This window comes from Centroberyx affinis, unplaced genomic scaffold (genome assembly GCF_046629955.1).
Source record: "Centroberyx affinis isolate AG114_WGS23_722 - 3 ecotype Tasmania unplaced genomic scaffold, CSIRO-AGI_Caff_v1 ptg008274l_1, whole genome shotgun sequence".
NCBI classification, from domain to species: domain Eukaryota; kingdom Metazoa; phylum Chordata; class Actinopteri; order Beryciformes; family Berycidae; genus Centroberyx; species Centroberyx affinis.
The window spans coordinates 1-22500 of NW_027284117.1; the positions used below are offsets into that span (position 1 = coordinate 1).

At 45.1% G+C, this 22500-nt stretch overlaps 2 protein-coding genes across 2 annotated transcripts in view; one reads left to right on the top strand and one right to left on the bottom strand.

Annotated features, from left to right (window-relative positions):
• Window positions 1-3145: 3145 nt before the first annotated feature.
• On the top strand, window positions 3146-13279 carry LOC139640071 (uncharacterized). The gene is made up of 5 exons (XM_071514233.1): window positions 3146-3160; window positions 5754-6489; window positions 8468-8544; window positions 9182-9460; window positions 11409-13279. Exons 2-5 carry the CDS (start codon window positions 5880-5882, stop codon window positions 11661-11663), a joined length of 1221 nt encoding a protein of 406 aa, XP_071370334.1. The 5' UTR covers window positions 3146-3160; window positions 5754-5879; the 3' UTR covers window positions 11664-13279.
• A 1759-nt stretch (window positions 13280-15038) lies between these two features.
• The window catches only part of abcf3 (ATP-binding cassette, sub-family F (GCN20), member 3), a 13331-nt gene continuing 5869 nt past the window's right edge, over window positions 15039-22500 (bottom strand). Inside the window, exons 9-16 of the mRNA XM_071514232.1 lie at window positions 22036-22112; window positions 21419-21463; window positions 21105-21237; window positions 20253-20341; window positions 19147-19238; window positions 18374-18506; window positions 16844-16931; window positions 15039-15879 (exon numbers count right to left, since the gene is read on the bottom strand). Of these exons, the coding sequence (XP_071370333.1) occupies window positions 15721-15879; window positions 16844-16931; window positions 18374-18506; window positions 19147-19238; window positions 20253-20341; window positions 21105-21237; window positions 21419-21463; window positions 22036-22112 (816 nt within the window). The 3' untranslated portion in view covers window positions 15039-15720. The remainder of the gene's footprint in view (window positions 15880-16843; window positions 16932-18373; window positions 18507-19146; window positions 19239-20252; window positions 20342-21104; window positions 21238-21418; window positions 21464-22035; window positions 22113-22500) is intronic.

Consider the following 22500-nt stretch of genomic DNA (forward strand, 5'->3'; position numbering starts at 1 on the left):
GTCACCAGAAAAGACTCTTAAGTGGCCGCTTCAGAACACCGAAGAAGCCCACCCACACTCCTGGTGTGGAGAGCACCACCAGATGTGTGCTGGGAGCAAGTAGCTCACCTGCTCAGTGGCCTGATTGCTGCCGGCTGGTGGAGACTATCTTCATCAGGCTCTGCACCATCCACACCAGCCCCAAAAAAAAAGGCAGGGGAGCCCTGTCAAGATGGTCTCTTATCCTCCAGGACTACCACAAGATCAGGCAGCTTGTGCTGGGGAATAGCACAGTGATGCAGGGAACAACACTGCAGCTAGTGGAGGTGAACCAGAACACCCTCATTCAGTGGCACAATAACAGACAGAAAAGGCAGGAGCTGTCTGTGCTGGTCCAGGGCATTGCATTGCCTCCACCCCTCCCTGAAGCTGAGGAGCCTCTCCTGGAGGCCAGGACCCTCTCTGCAGAACCTGTGCAACCAAGGGAAGAACACCAGTACAAGCTGCCAGAGAGCACAGCAGGTCAGGCAAAGCAGAGGCAGACTTCTGTTGGGCTACACCCTATCAGACCCAAGGCAGCAGTGAAGAGGCAGCTGGCTGCCACACCTCCAGTGCCTGGACCCTCCCTGCAGGTGGCACCACACATCCTCCTACCTGCAGCCCCAATGTTCCAGCCAATGATGCAGGCAGTACCAATGCTACAGCCAGTAGCAGTGATCCAGGGCACCACCCCGCTGTATGTCGCACCTGCTGCTGATCCTGGAGCCATCCCAAAGAGGTCATACAGGCGAACTGTGCAGTCAAACACCTGCAAAAAGTGTGGCCAGTTCCGCACAAATGAGACAGGTCATAGTCAATACAGGGGCAGAGTCTTCTGCCCTCAAACTGAGACTGTCTCCAAAGATGAGTGGTTGGAGGAAATGAGGAGGAGGTTCCTTAAATAATGTTAATAGTTTGAGTGTTTTGTGTTGAACATAGTTGTGTGTTGAATGTTGTAAATAGTTGAATGATATATTTTACATTTTTACATTTTGAATTTAATATATTTCCTGTTCTTACAATTGCGTTTTTGAGAAAAGTAAATATTTTGAAATGTAAATATTTTCTTGGTTTCTTTTTTATGTGTACTTTGTCGGGAGAGTTCAACTTAAAAACACTGGCACAGAATAGTTAACACATTTGATTGATTTATGAATTTTTATATAAACAGCAAACATTTAAGTGAATACGGTTTTTTAATCAGTGTTAGTATAATAATATTCAGAATCAGCTTTATTGGCCAGGTATGTACACATACAAGGAATTTGTTGCTCTCAATGTACTGACAGAATAAATGTACAGCTAAAAGCCTAAAAGCAGAGGTAAAGCAAAACATTTACTACTATGTACAAATATGCATATATATATATATATATATAAATAAATAGTATATACACATATGTAAACAACACTAGAACAATAGTGCAATGGTGCAGAGTGCAAAGATGCTGGAATATAAATATGGAGTTGTTGATCAGGTTACATTATATACATAAGATATTACACATTATAATTATATACATGAGGTAGGTGTTACAGGTTTATTGCACAGGGATAGTTTCTGTCACTGTGTGACTGATATAAGTGTTCATCAGAGTGATGGCCTGTGGGAAGAAACTGTTCTTGTGTCTGGTTGTTTTGGCGTACAGTGATCTGTAGCGTCTACCAGAGGGGAGGAGCTGGAACAGGTTGTGTCCAGGGTGTGATGGGTCTGCAGTGACCTTTCCTGCCCGTTTCCTGATTCTGGAGATGTATAAGTCCTGAATGGAGGGCAGGTTGGCACCAGTGATTTTTTTCTGCAGTCCTGACTGCAGTTCCTGTCCTGTAGAACTGGATCAGCAGCTCCTGAGGCAGGTTGAACTTCTTGAGCTGGCGTAGGAAGTACATCCTCTGCTGGGCCTTTTTAATAATAATAGTATAATAATAATAGTTAGTATAATAATATAATAATAATAATAATAATAATAACAACAATAATAATAGTATAATAATACAAATGTATGCATTTTATTTATATAGTGCTTTTCAGGGTACTCAAGGACAACATGAATCTTAAGATGACACCGAATGACAGAACATCATGTTACAAATCAGAGTAAAAGCAATTCTAAAAAAAAATTACTGAAAAGGAAAATGGCTCTGACTGGATTCGAACCCATGACCTTCCGCACACAGCTAATAGAAAACAACGCACTACAAAATGCAACATTTTCGTATGTTTAAAAGCTCCAAAATCTCCTTCCATAAATGCAAGAAGTAAGAAATATCTCCAAATTGTCATTTTTTTCTTTCCTTTCTTCATTTTTTCTCTTTTCCTTCCTTTTCTCTTCCCTTTTCTTCTTCCCCCTTCTCCCCTCTTCTTCCCCCTCTTTGACAGACTATTGTTCCCCAGCCTGAACGCAGCGCCTTAGACCGCTCGGCCATCCTGACATGAGAGACTTACTGCAGGAAGACTCATTATTTACATTTACTCATAACTGAACTGAATTCATTCTATTTTATGCAGGACACGGCATGAGGCCCATCCATAGAGCGGATGAAAACGGTAGAATGTCTAATCTACCAGTTTACATTCTATATGTATTTTTCTTTTTTTTTAAATGAGATTCAAAGCACCGAGCTGTGAATCCAACATGGCGTCCGCCTCCACGGTGGGTTAGGCTTTAACACTGGATTAAAGATATTTCTATTCACTCTGACTTTTATTATGTGGCAGTTTAACAGAAGACGTTTAAAGATTTAGAGATTTAGAGGCTGGAAAGGTTTGATTATATTAGTAAAGCTTAAAGCTGGAGTGAGTCATAGGTTATTCAGATTTAATCAATAGAGTAAATCAGAGGTTATTCACATTAAATCAATAGAGTAAAGGTTATTTATTATTTAGAGGTCAATTAGGTACATTAGTAATAGTCGACTGAGGAAGCTTTAAAAACAGTTTTCAGAGGGTTAGTGAGCGTCAGAGGAAAAGTGCAGTTTAGACATGTCAGGGACATGCCCGTTCCCCCCCCACCCCACACACACACACACACACACACGAGAGAGAGAGATGTACGTGTCATGGGATTGTGAGTCATTGACAGTTTAAATAGAAGCAGTTTCACTTTCCTTCTTCAGTCCGAACAAATAAAAGCACCCGGACCAGGTAAGATCTGCTCTGGTTTCCTAAACCCTGCTGAGGAATACACTGCACAGCTAGAGCAGACATTATGTCTAGACTAGTAAGTATCGATATTCGATAACATGGACGTGTGGTCTGTCAGCTCTAACACGCATGCTATTTTCAAGGAATATCAGGGAACGGCCCCGATACGAGCCGGGGAACATGAGACCAAACTCCATTCAAAACTCTGGCAGTTTAATATCGCCTTGTTTATCTGCGAAGGCACATTATTTAAAACGTTTTTTAAACCATTAGGCTCTTATGGTGTTACCGGACTACAGTTGATCTAACAAGCAATACTTTATTTAAATACAATCTAAAGTTTTAGAATTGGTACACACTGCTCGCTGCCCCCCATTACGGTGTTATTTTGGTGGAAGACGAGGCGAACCAATTCTAAAAGTTGGAATTGTATTGAAATAAGTGCTGCGTTTTGTATTGGATCGATGCCGAATTGAAGAATGGCTCCTGCCGATTCGTCAAAGGTCTGAAGTCCTGTTCTGTCAGGTATGTGCCTCCGCCGATACGCAATGCATTTCTATTCTGTCACATATTTGAATGGAATTTGGTGTGAAGTTTTGTCTATTCGAGAGAGAACGGTACGTGTCGAGGCTGAGACGATTCACTCTGTTATCCGGTTTATCCGCGGCCATTTTCCCTCTTCCCTCGCGGACGGACTGTCGTGTTAATATTTCTACTTTACAAAGACAACACAGGTCGCTCTCACCTATCCAACTCCACAAATTAGTCTTGAACAGAATGGACCGGAGTGTTCGGACGGTGGCTCAAAAGTATCAAGTCAAACACAATAAATTCAGATCTTCCGGCCACAACTTTCAAAATAAAACCCTTATCGACTAACGTGTTCCGACGTTTTTGAGTAGTACCAAAGAATATATTTAAGGATGAATCTTTAGTAGGTTATGTTAGTCATTACTTATTTTTGGGTGAATAATGTAATAGCGTCATCATATAGTCTCATTCTTATACTGAGTACGGAGACTATGTGGCCTTCAGTCCAGTTGCAATATGCAGGGAAATCCTTCAAACAGTTTGACGGAACACTTGGCCAAGTCATGCAGTCGCTTTGTAAAAGTAAAAACCAAATGTGTCAGTTTACAGTATACTGTTATGTGTTAAAAGGGGATTGCATTATGCATCCTGTATTTTATTTAATTATGGACACTTTATTCCAATAGGAGTTTAAAGTACATTTTGCACAGTTATCACAGTATTTGTAGTTCTTACATTAGGAGTTATTTTGGATGTTTGTATTGATTTATATCACGATTGCAATATTCAGCAAAATAATTGCAATATAATAACAATCAGCAGCCTGGTGTGTTTTCTCTGGATGGAGAAGTGATCCTCTCACCCTCTGGTACTTCTTCTTCTTCTTCTTCTTCTCTGTTCCTCTTTCAGGATCCAGCAGCATCATGACTCCAGCTGGCAGGGTAACCAGAGGCTTTCAGCATCCCACAGTACTTTGTGTCTCTTACTGGGGCCAGAATCCCACGGCGGCCATTTTGAACACTAGCTGGTTAGCTAGTAGCTGGCTAGGCTAGACTCTGGTAGCTGGAGATAATGGACCAAATATATTAAAATGTGAATGCCGGGAAATTCCCCAGCACTAAATAGAAGTGAGGAAGCCTCTCAGATGAGTGTTGAAACGTTTTCAACTCTTCATTCTAAATCCAGTGGGTTTTGTTTCTATTCCTTTTTGGACATCAACCACCTGGATGACTGAAATTAATCTACACAAAATTAATCTACTTAAAATGTGAAGCTATAGCCGATCTCTTCTTGAGATCCATTTGTTTCTAGTGTGATTTTTAGTGTGAATCTGAAATGATAAATGTTAGTATGATCATCTTGGTTCACAGCTGTAGGGCAGAGCTGCTGGACTCACTCTTGAGGTACGGTTTCCCAACCTGAGTGTTCAAAATGGCCGCCATATGAAGAGGGTCAGTGGCACAGAAACTGACTTCACATCAATGCATCTGCTACCACACTTAAGCCATTAGATGCAGTTTATCACTCTGCTCTTAGATTTATAACAGGTGATAGTTACAGTACCACCACTGCATCCTCTGTAGCAAGGTTGGTTGGCCTTCCCTTAGTGTCAGGAGAGATCAGCATTGGTTTATTTGTGTTTATTTATTTACAAAGCCCTCGCTGGGAGATTACCAGTCTACCTTAACTCACTTTTACACCTGAATATTGGAGCCTACCACACACTCCCAGGACTGTCTGATGCTTGAGGTCCCGGGTGTCTCCACCGACCTCGGAAAGACCGCTTTTAAGTTTTTGTGCTTTTGTCTTCCGAGAACTAAATAAAGGTGATTGATTGATTGACATCGCCAAGTCTGAACAGTAACAATAGAATAATCTTCAATAGAGTAGAAGCGTCCAGCAGGAGACGTCATCCCATCAACAGCCAGCTCAACACTTGATTTAATAATTTCTCTACTGCCAAAATACATTCCCAATATTAACAGCCCATATCTGGTCATATGAATTTATTTAGAACGATTCTGTTGAAGCCATTTGACTCATCCTTGTTTTCTGCTCCTAGGTACAGAGCAGGAAAGTGAAGGTTCAAGACCCCAACGCAGTCGGCTCATCAGGAACCGGAGCCACAGCTACAGGTGGGACCCAGAAGATCCTCCTGCCTAAGGTCAGATACCACCCGACCATCCTCATGCGGTCCGCTGGAGACGGAGGAAGAGCTAAAACCACGAGTCAGACCCAGAAGACCAGACCTGATGTCATGCACCCAAAACACACTGACGAGGCTCATCAGGATGAGCGCAAGAGCAAGAGCAAGAGCTCTCAAGTTAATCCTGTATCTGCTGTGAGACCACAACAGCAAAACCAGAACACTCCGGTTCAGAAGCCGGTTCAGAAGCCGGATCAGAAGCCGGTTCAGAAGCCGGTTCAGAAGCCGGATCAGAAGCCGGTTCAGAAGCCGGATCAGAAGCCGGATCAGAAGCCGGATCAGAAGCCGGTTCAGTTCACTGCTGCAGATCTGGACGCTCCAGATCAGATTCCTCAGCTGGATAAGAGCGGCCCTCCTGCGGGCGGCGGCGCTCCCCGGCCGGAGGAGGTGCCCCTGGGTTTAGGCGTCCGGCTGGACAGGCGTGTTGTGGAGGAGGTGGAGCTCCGGACCCGCGGGCAGAGGGAGAACCCGGTCTGGTTCGCCTGGCGGCAGAACCGGATCACGGCCTCCGCCGCTCACCGCATCGCTCACTGCCGCTTCGTCAGTGGGACGAGCCAGGCCCCCCCCGCCTCCTACCTGGCTGCTATCACAGGTAGGCTCCGCCCCTTCCTACCTGGTCACGGTTACAGTTAGGCCCCGCCCCTTTATACCCGGTCAGTATCACAGGTATGGTCCAGTGATACAACTAGTGGATATTTTTCTTTTAGAACAAAAATCTTCAATTACATGTATGTATTAATATTATTATCATTATTATTATTAATAATAATAACAATAATAATAAGAATAAGGATAAATATAAATGATCTGCATATTTACCACTCAACAGGAAGTGATGTAACTCTCCCATGTGATACTAAACTAGAGCGAGCACCTACATTGGAACCTGATTGGACGTTAGAGGGAAGGGGGGGGGGGTAAGAGCAGCAGAGTAAACCTTATTTTCCCCGAGGGGAATCTGTCTTGGGCCCAGTGCTGCGGTCCATGCTTCACATAAACATCGAACAAAAAGTTCGGAACTTTGTGTTTGGTAGATTATTTCTCTGTTGTAACAATGCTTCTTGGCAATACATTTTATACCGTTGGAAAGCCTGTTTATTTCCCTTTTAAATGGAGCCTCATTTGTAAGGAACATGCATTTGTGGGATGAGCAGCACAGCTGAGTATGTGGGTTGCGCTCATGTAAAATTTGCCAAATCTTCTCTGCCAATGCCAAACAGCTTATTCTGCTGTTGCTATCGACTCTTGTTCGGTGTTGTTTGGTGGATTGGATGATTGAAGTCTATCAGTAACAAGGAAGAAACAAGACATATTGGCAATTTTACAATTTATTCATTTAACAAACAGTCAGGAGCCTCAGTAGCGTGTGGAAGAACCATACACAGCCACAACAGCCTGGCACCTCCTCCTCATGCTGGTCACCAGCCTGGTCACACACTGCTGTGGGATGGCATTCCACTCCTCAACCAGGATTTGTTGCGAGTCAGCCGACGCGGTTCTGTCGGTCACTCTAGCACGAACAGCACGCCCGAGCTGATCCCATAAGTGTTCAGTTGGGTTGAGGTCAGGACTGTTGGCAGGCCGTTCCATTCTCTCTACTCCCAAATTCTGGAGGTAGTCTCTGATAAACCCCGCTCTGTGGGGGCGAGCGTTGTCATCTTGGAGGATGGAGTTCGGTCCCAGACTGTGGAGATACGGGATCGCCACCGGTTGCGGAATCTCATCTCGATATCTCTCTGCATTGAGATCGCCTCCGATGATGACGAGCCTCGTTTTTCCAGTGATGGAGATGCCGCCCCACACCATCACACCGCCTCCACCAAAAGGTGTTACTCTATCGGTGCAGCGATCAGCATAGCGTTCTCCCCGTCTTCTCCGCACTTTGACCCTACGATCCAACTTCTGTAGGCAGAATCTGGACTCATCGCTGAACATAACGTTCCTCCACATGTTCAGGTTCCAGTGCAGGTGCCAATCAGGTACCTGATTGTCAGCACCTGGGGGACCGGAAGCTCAAAACAAGAGTCAATAGCAACAGCAGAATAAGCTGTTTGGCATTGGCAGAGAAGATTTGGCAAATTTTTCATGAGCGCAACCCACATACTCAGCTGTGCTGCTCATCCCACAAATGCATGTTCCTTACAAATGGGGCTCCATTTAAAAGGGAAATAAACAGGCTTTCCAACGGTATAAAATGTATTGCCAAGAAGCATTGTTACAACAGAGAAATAATCTACCAAACACAAAGTTCCGAACTTTTTGTTCGATGTTTAAAAACATCTTAAAGACATAAAAAAGACATTTGACTTTACATTTGACATTGACAACATGACAGCTTAAAAAGAAACTGTAGGAATGAAAGTGCTGAAGTGCTGAAGTGTGTTTATTGCACATCGCTCTGTTGCACTGAGGTTCAGCATCAGAGTTCAGCAGCGAGAGCTTCAAGAGGTTTGATTTGCACTTTGACACACGGAGTCTTCCTCCTGATGGCAGAGCAGAGGAGAGGATGTGCGCATCAGGGTCTCCGTCTGTTTGAAGTTCTAGTAATGAGGTTGTGTGGGACTTGGCAGGTGAGGGTCCGAGGGTCCAGACCAGAGCCATGAGCTGGGGCGTCCAGAGGGAGAAGGAGGCCGTCCGGCGCTACCAGGTACGGCTCCGCCTGCCGGACAGAGAGAGACAGGAGAGAGGCAAAGGTCCCGGGACGTCCCACGTGGTGCCGGCCTCAGACCTCCGGTCCACAGGACGGCCCCGGATCGGCCGATTAACCGATCGAGTGATTCATCGATTTAGTCACATCGATCGATCGGTTGTCTGATTTGATTTGGTAAAATAGAAATAGAACATAGAACACATGATAACCTATAAAAAAAACAATTCCTGTGTATTTGACCCCAGAGGAGAACACAGCAAAGTGTTGAAACACTTTTTCCTCTGTGGTCGTCCATAGAAGACAAAATCACCTGACACACAACCAGAAACACAGGATATACTGTACATGCCACGAGCTAAACTGTCTCATTATTGATTAAGTCGATGAATTGACTGATTTGCAGGTATGTGTTTATATAAATCAAACATGCTTCTAAATCATTTGATTTGCATGTATGTGATATTCTTGTCTAACACTGGTTTCGATTCGTGTCGCTTATTTTATTGACTTTCATTTATTGTTTTGTCTGTGAAGCACTTTGTAACGCTGTTTTGAGAAATGCTACATAAATAAACCTGACGATGATGATGATGATGATGATGATGATGATGATGATGATTGTTGTGCTCTGCAGGTCCTGAAGAGCCGGGCCCTGGGTCGGGACGTGGCGGTGCGGGACTGCGGTTTGTTCATCGATGCCCGGCGCTCCTGGCTGGCCGCCAGTCCTGACGGCATCGTGACGGACAGCCGGACCGGCCAATGGCTGCTCTGCCTGGAGGTGAAATGTCCGTACAAGCACAGAGAGAGGAGCGTGGAGGAGGCCTGCAGGGACGACCGAGCCTTCTGCCTGGAGATCCAGCAGGAGGAGGAGGAGGAGGAGGAGGAGGAGGAGGAGGGACGGCAGCCTCTCAGGGTAAACCAGTGGAACGTTTCCTTCAGCACCAAACACCATTTACAGTGCGACCATTTGGCCTTTTGCCCAGGGGCTGATGGGAAAGCTTGCGATGTGAACTGAGTGTGCGGCGCGGGGGAAGCTGAGGTTCAGTTAACTTTATGCAAATGTGCGAGATGTTCATGAAACGCTGCCTGGAGGAAGGAGGCCGATGCTTATCAATACTGGGTTTTTTTTACCTCAATTGATTCGGATTGATTGAATCTTATCGTCCAGCTCCATGTCCTGGGGCCTCGTGTGTAAAAGACTGTGCAGCTTTCATACTGAAAGATGGCTACTCACAGAATTTGAAAAGTACGCACAGAAATCTCCACATGTATAAAACCGTGCGCAGCCCGGGTCCCGCTCACCTTTCCTTTATACGTCCTGATCGACGTGAAATTGAGGCACGAGCCTCTCGCCCCGCCTCAGAATGAATTATGCAAATGACTATAAATACGCTCCTCTTGTCACCTTCTTGTCAAAAACGATGGTGAATGTGCCTGTTCAGTGCCCCGCTCTCCAAATATTTCCAGTGTGCTTTTACACATGCAGTGTTATTGTAAATAAAGGTAAAATTGCACAATTGAACTGATTCAAAGATCAAAAACAAAACCATATAATGTGACATAATGTGACGTGTTCACAGCGCTGCCGCTCCAAATATGGCAATGTGCTTTTCTATTTGTGGCATTTTTTTACACACTATTTATTTTTTTTGTTTTTTACACACAGGTTTGCTTTCCTTTCTTGTCGTTCAGTCCCACAGTCAGCGCACAGCCCCGGTGGTTTGTGTGAGCAGGTGCTGAACACAAACCGTTTGGACGTCACACAGTTGATCCAGGACTTATTCCGAGTGCATCTGCCCCCCCGACACTGCGTTTTCTTCCCAGGAGAGACGGATCTGTGCTCCTCTGAAACTGTACGGTCCCTGACGTGCGTTAACATCTCCGTGTCACATAAACAGAGAAAAAAGATCTTGGTTTTGGCCCAGTGAGTAAGGCCTGATGGTTTCCATTGCGCTCAATAAGTCAGAGCTACCTGAAGCGAGCCGGAGGAGAGAGAGACACATTCACACAAACCAACATGGTGATACAGCGCAGAGTGCCTGTATCTATTTCCTAAGTGTTTTTTTTCCATTCATTTAAAACCCTCATATTTAGGAAAAGTTATGGAAGGAGGAAAAAATAGCATTTTCCTCCAGTGTTGGAGGAACTAACAATTGAAAATAACAATGCCAGATGGGTTTTGGCCTTTCTAATCTTAAACATTATCCACATAACCAAACTATTATGGTGTATCAGCGGACATAATTATGGTTTTTCATAGACTGCTTCATAGACATAGCACAGTAACTGGAGTGGAAACGTTATTCTGAAACATTTGGCGAGTTTCAGCACTTTGTAGTTTGGCGTCGCCAACTGACAGAGCCAGACGAGAGTCTGTGGGACGACCCGCATTCTCACATCATCTTCATTTTTAAACATCCCGATGTGTGCGTGAAAACCAGCGTACGCAACCTTCTGTACGTGTGCACCGTTTAAACATGAGGCCCCTGGTCATTAATAGTTTACACAGCTATCTGAACTCTTTGAATATCGAAATATTTGGGTCATTTGGTGGCGCTTCACTGTGAGACGCATGCCAAGTACTGCTAAAGTCACATGTTTATCGGCCTGACTCCTCCTTGTTGTTCTGCTCCTATCGGCCTGACTCCTCCTTGTTGTTCTGCTCCTATCGGCCTGACTCCTCCTCGTTGTTCTGCTCCTACCAAGTACTGCTAAAGTCACATGTTTATCGGCCTGACTCCTCCTTGTTGTTCTGCTCCTATCGGCCTGACTCCTCCTTGTTGTTCTGCTCCTATCGGCCTGACTCCTCCTTGTTGTTCTGCTCCTATTGGCCTGACTCCTCCTTGTTGTTCTGCTCCTAGCCTCCGGTGTACCGGCTGAAGCCGGGTCACAGTTACTACACTCAGATCCAGTGTCAGCTGGCGGTGAGCGGCCTGCGGCGGGCCGACCTGGTGGTGTTCACCCTGAAGGAGACGGCCATCGTACCGGTGACCTTTGACCCGGACTTCTGGGAGGAGACGGTGTCCAGGCTGGAGGTTTTCTACAGGGACGGCCTCCTGCCTCACCTCCGAGAGCGGAGACGCCCGGACGGGCCGGACGGGACGCCGGAGCAGTAGAGAGCGGTTAGAGAGACCGTCCTGTAACTGGATCTGATCCCAGAGCGTCGCAGCTACCCAACACGCTCCTGAGCCAGCAGGACGGCCCGGTCTGCACTTCTTAACATGATATATTTCTGCCACTTTTGCCTTTATTGGATCAGTTACAGTAGAGAGGGACAGTGGTCTCTCCAGGGCAGTGGTTCTCAACGTGGGGTCAGGGGACCACCAGGGGTCCTTGAGGGGGTTCCAGGGGGTCCCCAGTAAATTGTTAATCTTCAGCATTATTTAATTTACAAGAAGTTAACAGTTAGAGAATGTAGCAGAATGACTGTTCTGATCATAGTTTCTCTGTTATCTCTCTACCTGCAACACAGACAGTCATGGAGTTCTGGACAAAATCAAATCCAACTATAAAAATATTCTCAGATTTGGGTCTGAGAGACAAAATCTCATCAAATGGGGGTCTGTGGCCCTAATGTGGACTAGATTATGGGTCCTTCATATGAAAAAGGTTGAGAATCACTGCCTTAGACAGCTGACCACCATGACGGCTCCGTCTGCACTTTTTACACAAGCAGCTGCATTAGTGTCTCATAGTGAGCACAGCACTGAACCCCCACCAGCTCCACGGCTGGAACGTAAATGTAATCCATGTCTGATCTCAGCACTAGGGGTTTTAAAATACTACTACTAAAATACTTTTAAAATACTGACTACATGTCCATCAGCGGTGGAAAAAGTCCTCAAGTCCTTCACTTCAGTAAAAGTAGCAATATCATAATGGAAAAATACTTTATTAAAAGTAAAAGTTCTGCATTAAGAAGTTTACTTCAGTAAAAGTATAGAAGTATTATCAGTAAAATGTTCTGAAGTATGAAAAGTAAAAGTCGTCATTCTGTCAGAGAGTTAAATTATTGAAGCATGAACCTGTCAGAAGTATTTTAATGTTCGTCTAACTGCTCCAGATCCTGTTGGAGTTTAAACTCTAACAATGAAACATGTTGTATGAGAAAACCTTATTCTGCAGAGTAACATGTGACTCAGCCCAAAGTCTCACAGAATGAAAAAACTCAGTAAAGATCCAGAACCTCAGAACTGGACTGAAGTCCAGATGGACTGAGGTACTTTCCTCCTCTGGTGTTCATATGTTCATAACAAGGCTGTTGTCTTGTTTCCATTTTGTTTTCATGTTGTCCATGAGGGATTGTTTACATGTGACGTCGCAGCAGCTTTTGCAAAAACAAGTGATTCTGGATGAAACTGCTATATCCAGTAATCAGCTTTGGTGAATGGGAAAACTCAGCTTGACCTCAGGGGAAAACAGAGTCTATTCAGGTCCACTTGCCCAGAGCTTTTAACTGGACCGGGACCTAAAGCGGCCCGTCAGCTGGTTTCTGGTGGTCGACATGAGAAGAGATGGTGTCTGTGTGTGTTCACTGACACAGAAACATGAACATGAACAGTTGGCAGCATTAAACTAAAGCAACTGACGGTACGTCAACTGGTCCACTATAGAAATACTGAATATATCTAAAATGGATACATAACATTTTGGAAATTAACTCATGTATTTCATGTATTTGTGTCGGCTCTAACTCAATGTATGCACTGGTTATGGAAAATAAACAATGTTACAGTAACTCAGACCGAAGTCATGTGTGTTTGTCCCCGTCTTCCTCTGATCGAGAATTAAAGTCTTCATGAGGCCGGCGTGTTCATGTGGTGACGAATCTGACAAATCTGGATCTGCTGCCTCTGAACCAGCATCAGTCTGAAGACCAAAGCTCCTTCCTCTGCAGCAAATACAGCTCTGGAAAACATTAACACTGCAAAATTATCAGTTTCTCTGGTTTTACTATTTATAGGTATGTGTTTGAGTGAAATGAACATTTTTGTTTTATTCCATAAACTACTGACAACATTTCTCCCAAATTGCAAATAAAAATATTGTCATTTAAAGCATTTATTTGCAGAACAGACAACTGGTCAAAATAACAAAAAAGATGCAGTGTTTTCAGACCTTGAATAATGCAAAGAAAACAAGTTCATATTCATTTTTAAACAACACAATGCTAATGTTTAACTTAGGAAGAGTCCAGAAGCAAAGAAGAGCCAGGCTGAGGTTTGCAAAAGACCAGAAGGACTGGACCGTAGAGGACTGGAGTCAGGTCATCTTCTCTGATGAGTCCAGTTTTCAGCTTTGCCAACACCCGGTCTTCTATCGGTTAGACGCAGACCCGGAGAGACCTACGAGCCACAGTGTCTCCACCCACTGTGACGTCTGGTGGAGGATCGGTGATGATCTGGGAGCTTCAGCGAGGCTGGAATCAGGCGGATTTGTCTTTGTGAAGGATCAGGACTCGAGACACGGACAAGGCCGTCCCGGAAGAAAACTCGCTTCCTTCTGCTCTGACGACGTTCCTCAGGACCAGGCTCCACGCCACACAGCCGGGTCGACCGAGGTGTGGACGGAGGACCAGATCAGGACCCTGTCACGGCCGGCCCGACCTCCAGACCTGAACCCCATGAAAACCTCTGGAATGTGATGAAGAGGAAGACGGACGGTCACAAGCCGTCAAACAGCCGAGCTTCAGGAGGCAGAAAGTCTCCCAGCAGCTCAGAGACAGACTGAGGACAGACAGGACAGCTGACTGAACATCAGGGTTATTCCTCCACATATTGATTTCTGAACTCTTCCTAAGTTAAAACATTAGCATTGTGTTGTTTAAAAATGAATATGAACTTGTTTTCTTTGCATTATTCGAGGTCTGAAAACACTGCATCTTTTTTGTTATTTTGACCAAATGTCATTTTCTGCAAATAAATGCTTTAAATGACAATATTTTTATTTGGAATTTGGGAGAAATATTGTCAGTAGTTTATAGAATAAAACAAAAATGTTCATTTTGCTCAAACACATACTTATAAATAGTGAAACCAGAGAAACTGATAATTTGCAGTGGTCTCTTAATTTTTTCCAGAGCTGTATATCCATATGCAAATTAGCATATGATGTGGCAACTTCTAGCCGCATTTGGAGAGAGGCGGCAACACCGCTGAGACTTCTGGGTACTGCAAACTGAAAGCCAACAAGCTAGTGCTACACACCGGAATGCTAACAAGCATTTTTTTTTTTTTTTTAAACTAAGACAAATTTTTCCCTACAGGAATCCAATCTTTAGACATAAAACCATACATATTCGAGAAGATAAATATGCAGTTTCATATCACAGTGTGTCTGGATTTAGCCGCCGTCGCGTTAAAGTTTCTCATCATTTTTAACCGTCAACATATTGTCTTACTGATTATTCTGGACTGAGCCGGTTTTCCTCCGTCACGCCGCAGAAGAGCCGAACCGGTTAAAGAAGAGAGACTCCACACTCTGTTAGCACATGATTTAGTAGGTTTTTATTTTGCTGCCGTGGCAGAAAATCCACATGACTGCAATGTTTCCGTCTCCTCTGAACGAGACGTTTCCACGGCCGCTTACACACTGAGAGTTTCACCAAACCTGAAACCTGGTGAGAGCTCACTGCAGAAACACACAGGCAATGAGAAAAATAAGAATTCCTGAAAAACCTTCAAGTCTCACAATAATTCTCTGTCTTGCGCTGATTGGCTGAGTTAAACTTGAGGGGGAGGGGGGGGAGGGGGGGAGAGGGGGGGGGGGGGCAGACTGACAGACACACAGATGCTTGTTTGACATTTTAAATAAACTCTGGGACCTAACCCTCTGAACCGTTCACTACTCTGAAAACTGGCGGTCCAGAACAGCTCTGGATGCCTCAGTGACCTTTGACCCCTCCAGGAGAAACATTCACACTCAGCATCGGGGACCAATCAGCAGCCGGCTAGCTACGTCATGTGCACCCGACCAGGAAGTACGATGCGTCGGTTCACCAGAGAGGGAGAGAGGGGGTTGCTGGGAAATGGCCGTCTGTACTCCCGCTCCCCTCCCCCCCCCCTCACACTGGGGGGACGTCGGTTGATTGGCAGTTGCGGGTGGTGTCGTGGGGGGGCGGGGTTTATGTTACCGGTGGTTGTAGTCAGTTGGCACCTGGGCGTGGCGGGCGGCTCACAGGTAGCCCTCCTTCCTGAACTGCTCCTGCAGGATGTCCCGGTACTCGTCGAAGCCGCCCTCGATCCTCCGGACCTTCCCTCCTTCACAGACCCACAGCTCCTTACAGACGAGCCGGATCAGACGCTCGTCATGAGACACCAGAACCACTCCGCCCTAAAAAACACACAACAGATTCATCTGCTGAGTCAGCTTGTTGTGGTGTGGCTGTAGATCCATTCAGTAACGTTCTCAGTAAAAGTGAATAGTGTGATAAGGTGGATTTGTTTCCAAATGTAGGTTACTGTGACACAGTAAACTGTCTTGTCTTTAGCCCTAGTCTCTACTCCAAAACATGAAGAGTTGGAGCTTGTTCAGCTTTTGTCAATTCTGTTGAGACGGACAGAAACACAATTTTTTTTTTTTTTTTTTTTTTTAACATTAAAGGAATAGTTCACCCAAAAATGAAAACCCTGTCATCATCTCCTCCTCCTCATGCCAGGTGAACCTCAGGTGAAGTTTGTCCATATAACACACAGGGAGGCTGCAGCACAACTCCATAGCAGCCTTCTCCAAAACACCTGAAGTCAGTGGGGACCAGTTCTTCAGAGTTCCACAAAGACCTACAGTATATTTACACCATCATTTAGTGCAAATCTGAACTACAGCTGATTGATCTGCAACAAATAATGGTGTCTAGGTCTTTCTGTTCACAGTGTGATTGTTTGTCTGTTTTTGTTTTGGAGCTCTAAAGAACAGGTCCCCATTGACTTCAGTTGTTTTGGAGAAGGCTGCTACCAAGCTGTGCTGCAGCCTCCCTGTGTGTTATATGGACTAACAAACTTCACCTGAGTTTCATTTGGCATGAGGGGGAGGAGATGAGGACAGGATCTTCATTTTTGGGTGAACTATTCCTTTAAAGCCAATGGGGAACAGCTGCAAGGCAGATGGACAGTTGTAGGAAGTGGTGATCAGAACGTAGCAGCAGCTCTAGTAAAGGTTCTGGTTGTAGTAACAGCGGTCGTAATATTAACAGTAGTAGTGTAATAATAGTGGTAGTAAAGTTAGTAGTGTTTGTTACCGTGTTGTGGTAGTAGTCGTATTTACTGCAGCTGGTTGCTATGGAAACAAAGACACTCACTCTGAACTTGTTGAGCGCCTTGGCCAGAGCCTCGATGGTCTCCATGTCCAGGTGGTTGGTGGGTTCATCCAGGACATAGAAGTTAGGACTGACAGACAGACAGGGAGACAGACAGACAGGTCAGTGACTGGGCAGACAGACAGGGAGACAGGTCAGTGACTGGGCAGACAGACAGGGAGACAGGTCAGTGACTGGGCAGACAGACAGACAGACAGACAGACAGGTCAGTGCCTGGGCAGACAGACAGGGAGACAGGTCAGTGACTGGGCAGACAGACAGGGAGACAGGTCAGTGACTGGGCAGACAGACAGGGAGACAGACAGACAGTCAGACAGGTCAGTGACTGGGCAGACAGACAGACAGAAAGACAGACAGACAGGTCAGTGACTGGGCAGACAGACAGACAGAAAGACAGACAGACAGGTCAGTGACTGGGCAGACAGACAGGGAGACAGAAAGACAGACAGGTCAGTGACTGGGCAGACAGACAGGGAGACAGACAGTCACACCGGTCAGTGACTGGGCAGACAGACAGACAGACAGACAGACAGACAGACAGACAGGTCAGTGACTGGGCAGACAGACAGACAGACAGACAGGTCAGTGACTGGGCAGACAGACAGACAGAAAGACAGACAGGTCAGTGACTGGGCAGACAGACAGACAGACAGACAGACAGACAGGTCAGTGACTGGGCAGACAGACAGGGAGACAGAAAGACAGACAGGTCAGTGACTGGGCAGACAGACAGGGAGACAGACAGACAGGGAGACAGACAGACAGGTCAGTGACTGGGCAGACAGACAGGCAGACAGACAGACAGGGAGACAGACAGCTGAGCTAGCGGTTGGAGTTATGACACACACCAGAAGTTCAGATGGCGTATTTTCTTCAAATGTCAACACATTAACATGTAACTTGGCAGATCTCTTTAAATTCTGTTTCTGAATTTCAAGTGGATTTATTACTTTGTCATGATTTTACTGCCAGTGGAATTTTATGTGCAAATTTTTAAAAATGATAGGTTAATAACTGCCATTTTTGGACCGGTCTCTTAGCTTTTCACAAACTGTGTAAAGGCTTACCCAGTCACTCGCCAAATTTAATGTCATTCTGCAGTTCATGGAAATATTTTGAAAGGTTTTTTTTTTTTTTTTTAATCTAAATTTCTAGTCAAAAATGTATGGCGGACATTATGGGTCCTAGAGGCAAAATGTTCAGCATGTCCAGATACATATCTGCACAGTTTCACATCTCTACCACTAGAGGCTTTGAGGCCTTATTTGAGCGCCCCCTATGGGCCAATCAGCACCTTTATATGTGTCCAGGTTATGAGTCACCAGGACTGTCTATGTGCCAAATTAGAAAAAAAGTTACTAAAGTATGCCATCAAACAGTTCCCTAACAATAATAATCATGATAATGCTAATGCTAATAATAATAATAACTATGAGAACAGTAATAATAAGCAGAATCTAGAGCTAGAATATGACTAAATATGAGTGATAAAAGCAGGCGGTCAGGTGTTACCAGGGCATGGTCATCTGGGCGAAGGCCACGCGGCTCTTCTGTCCTCCTGACAGGCTGGCCACCGGCCGCATGGCCAGCTCCCCGGTGATACCGTAACCTCCCAGCTGGTGGCGGTACTCCTCCTCTGTCCGACCTGCAACAGACCAACCAGAGGGCCGGATTCAACCCCCTGACCTCTGACCTCTGACCTGCCTGTGACAGACATTTATAACCAACTGTCTGTCCTGCTCCTCTCTCTCTCTCTCTCTCTCTCTCTCAGTGATCCAACCTCTATCAGTTCATGAAGCTCCTCTGTCTGTTCTAAACAGCCGGTGTCTGGTCGCTCTTTCCTGTGAAAAATCCTCTGCCGCACAGGAAGTGATGCGTTTTACGTTTCCGGTTTGTTTGTAACAAACAGAAGAAGAAGAACTGGGTAGTTAGCATGAGCAGCGATAGCCACCATGACTGAACAGACAGAGAGAAGGAAACTCAAACTGCAGCAACAGAAAATCCAAGCTCCGCCCACACTGTTTGATTGACAGGTGATCAGTGGGAAGAGCAGCAGAAACACCACAGTGAGGCTGAGGGACAAAGATGGAGACTGAATAAAAGAAAATGACAACTTTAAATTCAAGATGTTGTTGTTAACTGGGTCCCAGTTTGTTGCCAGAGTCTCTCTGGACCTGTCTGAACTGTCCTATCAGCAGACTGCAGTGTGTGTGTGTGTGTGTGTGTGTGTGTGTGTGTGTGTGTGTGTGTGTGTGTGTGTGTGTGTGTGTGTGTGTGTGTGTTACCGGGGAATCTGTTGAGCAGCAGCTCCACAGAGCAGACGTTCAGGTCCAGCTGGTCGACGTGATGCTGGCTGAAGTATCCGATCTTCAGGTTCCTGATGGACAGAAAGCACAGTTCAAATAACTTTATTCAGCACTGCAGGCCGACCTTTACAGCCAGCATCAAAACAACTGCTAAAGACACACTATGAACATAAACAGTTCCCTGTAAAAGTTAACAGTTCCCTGTACACGTAAACAGTTCCCTGTACATGTAAAGAGTTCCCTGTACATGTAAACAGTTCCCTGTACATGTAAACAGTTCCCTGTACACGTAAACAGTTCCCTGTACATGTAAAGAGTTCCCTGTACATGTAAACAGTTCCCTGTACATGTAAACAGTTCCCTGTACACGTAAACAGTTCCCTGTACATGTAAAGAGTTCCCTGTACACGTAAACAGTTCCCTGTACATGTAAACAGTTCCCTGTACATGTAAACAGTTCCCTGTACACGTAAACAGTTCCCTGTACATGTAAACAGTTCCCTGTACACGTAAACAGTTCCCTGTACATGTAAAGAGTTCCCTGTAAAAGTTAACAGTTCCCTGTACATGTAAACAGTTCCCTGTACATGTAAACAGTTCCCTGTACACGTAAACAGTTCCCTGTACATGTAAACAGTTCCCTGTAAAAGTTAACAGTTCCCTGTACATGTAAAGAGTTCCCTGTACATGTTAACAGTTCCCTGTACACGTAAACAGTTCCCTGTACATGTAAAGAGTTCCCTGTACATGTAAACAGTTCCCTGTACACGTAAACAGTTCCCTGTACACGTAAAGAGTTCCCTGTACATGTAAACAGATCCCTGTACACGTAAACAGTTCCCTGTACACGTAAACAGATCCCTGTACACGTAAACAGTTCCCTGTACACGTAAACAGATCCCTGTACACGTAAACAGTTCCCTGTACACGTAAACAGTTCCCTGTACACGTAAACAGTTCCCTGTACACGTAAACAGTTCCCTGTACACGTAAACAGTTCCCAGTACATGTAAAGAGTTCCCTGTACACGTAAACAGTTCCCTGTGTACCAGCAGCACAGAACAGTTGGACTGTTGTCTTCTTACCGGTGGGCTTGTCTGACTCCGTTGACTGGTGTGAGCTCGCCCATCAGCAGTTTGAGCATGGTGGTTTTCCCCGCTCCGTTTTCCCCAACCTGACAGGAGACAGGACACATCAGACCTGACAGAGACAGATCAGACCTGACAAAGACAGATCAGACCTGACAGAGACAGGACACATCAGACCTGACAGGAGACAGGACACATCAGACCTGACAGAGACAGATCAGACCTGACAGAGACAGATCAGACCTGACAGGAGACAGGACACATCAGACCTGACAGGAGACAGGACACATCAGACCTGACAGGAGACAGGACACATCAGACCTGACAGCAGAGAGCTGAAGTCCTTACTCTGTGCATCATATTTACCACCAACACATCACTGTCAGACTAATGTTGGTGTCTTGGTCTGGTGACTGTAAACCAGTCAGAGCCTGATGGAGTGGACTGCTCCTCTGTCTCACAGCAGTAGTATTGTTAGTTCTCATGTTTCTCCACATTAAGACTACATTTCCCATCAGCCCCGTCGCTTCCTAAAGCGATCCAGCAGATTTCCCTCCAGATCCACCAGGTGGAGAAACTATGGAGGATGTTTACTGTCATTATGCTGATGTCTCTAAATGAATGTGATGATGATTTATTGATGGTAAAATGATACATGCAGCACATTTAAACCAAATGATGGTACTTGTTAAAAGAAAGAACTGAAGTCCTTATACACAATTATTTCATCAACTTCAGGTAGTGATATACAGTATTTTGAAGGTCAACACTTCATATGAAAATGGCTGCCACTGAAGAGTAACAGCGACCGAATGAATGATTGAGTTTATTATTAATGGTGATACACACGATGCAGATGCGTGAGTCGAGGTCGGCCGAGACGTTGAGTCCAGAGAACAGACGCTGGTCTGGAGAATAGTAAAACTCTACTTCATCCAGCTGGAGGATTGGAGGAGACAACTTCTCAAAGTTATCTGGAAACCTGCAGGAGAACACACAGTATACCAATCAATCTATCTATCAATCAATGCATCTACTTTATACTCTCTTTACTCTATCTGGAGAGAAAGAGGCAGTCGGTGAGTCTGTCAACCGATCTTTTTATTTGGCTGCTAAAACAGTGAAAGTGCCTGGTACGTTATGGCAGAAGTCTGGTTTCTTACTTTAAGGTGACTTCAGTTTCCTTTTCTATAGGCTTCAGTTCAGGCCTACAGAACACACAAAACAACAGGAGCAAATGTTAGTTAATAAAGTGTAAATGTGTGTGAAGCAGCTGTCAGCAGAGAGCAGCTGAGTCAGCTTGTTGTGGTGTGGCTGTAGATCCATTCAGTAACGTTCTCAGTAAAAGTGAATAGTGTGATAAGGTGGATTTGTTTCCAAATGTAGGTTCCTGTGACACAGTAAACTGTCTTGTCTTTAGCCCTAGTCTCTACTCCAAAACATGAAGAGTTGGAGCTTGAGAAGAGTCAGCTCAGTTAACCTGAACAAACTGTTAGCTAGCTAACTAGCCAGCAAACACACTGATGTTAATGTGAACACGCTAACGCTAGCTGCTACTAGCTACGTTAGCTAGTGTGCTAATCAGATGTGTTAACAACAAGACAGTGATGTTAGCTGACCAGATGCTATGGTTAGCTAGCTTCCCAGTTGTTCATTATTATTCAAATTTTAGCCATAATCATGCCGCACTAATACAGCGGTCTTTGTGTCTCTGAACAGTGCTGACAGGTCTTCATACAGGGAGTCAGGTATGAAGCGGTCTTGTGTGATCTGGACTCACAGCTTCTCCAGCAGCTTCAGTTTGCTCTGGACCTGAGCTGCTCTGTTGGCGTTGTACCGAAACCTGTCAATAAAAACCTGCAACACAAACACACACCGACACACACATCAGCTGACAGGGTCACACAGTTCAGACTTCATGACAAACACATCTCTGTATTATGCATTATGTATTATGTATATGATATGATTAAATCCATTCAGAGGACATGCCGGCGTCATGCGACCTGCCTGGCAGCTCGGTGTTTCTGCAGGACTTAAGCTGCTTCATCTATAAACCAGTAAACCTGTCAAACTGTTGGTTGTCGTGGTTACGGCCTTCCACAGGTTTAAAGTTTGATCTTTAACTGCAGCGCCCCCATCAGGCCATTCAGTGCATTTCTTTTTATATTTGCAGTGTGAAGATGCAGCATCCCTCCAAGTTTTGTCAAATCAGACAAGTGGTGTAGTAGTAGCAGTGATAGTA

Bases quoted from the DNA above. Each gene is read 5' to 3' on its own strand.
- LOC139640071 (XM_071514233.1), top strand. From the start codon at position 5,880: ATGCGGTCCGCTGGAGACGGAGGAAGAGCTAAAACCACGAGTCAGACC. The intron at 8,545-9,181 runs GTACGGCTCCGC...TGTGCTCTGCAG, and splicing joins AGGCCGTCCGGCGCTACCAG to GTCCTGAAGAGCCGGGCCCT. The intron at 9,461-11,408 runs GTAAACCAGTGG...TTCTGCTCCTAG, and splicing joins AGGGACGGCAGCCTCTCAGG to CCTCCGGTGTACCGGCTGAA.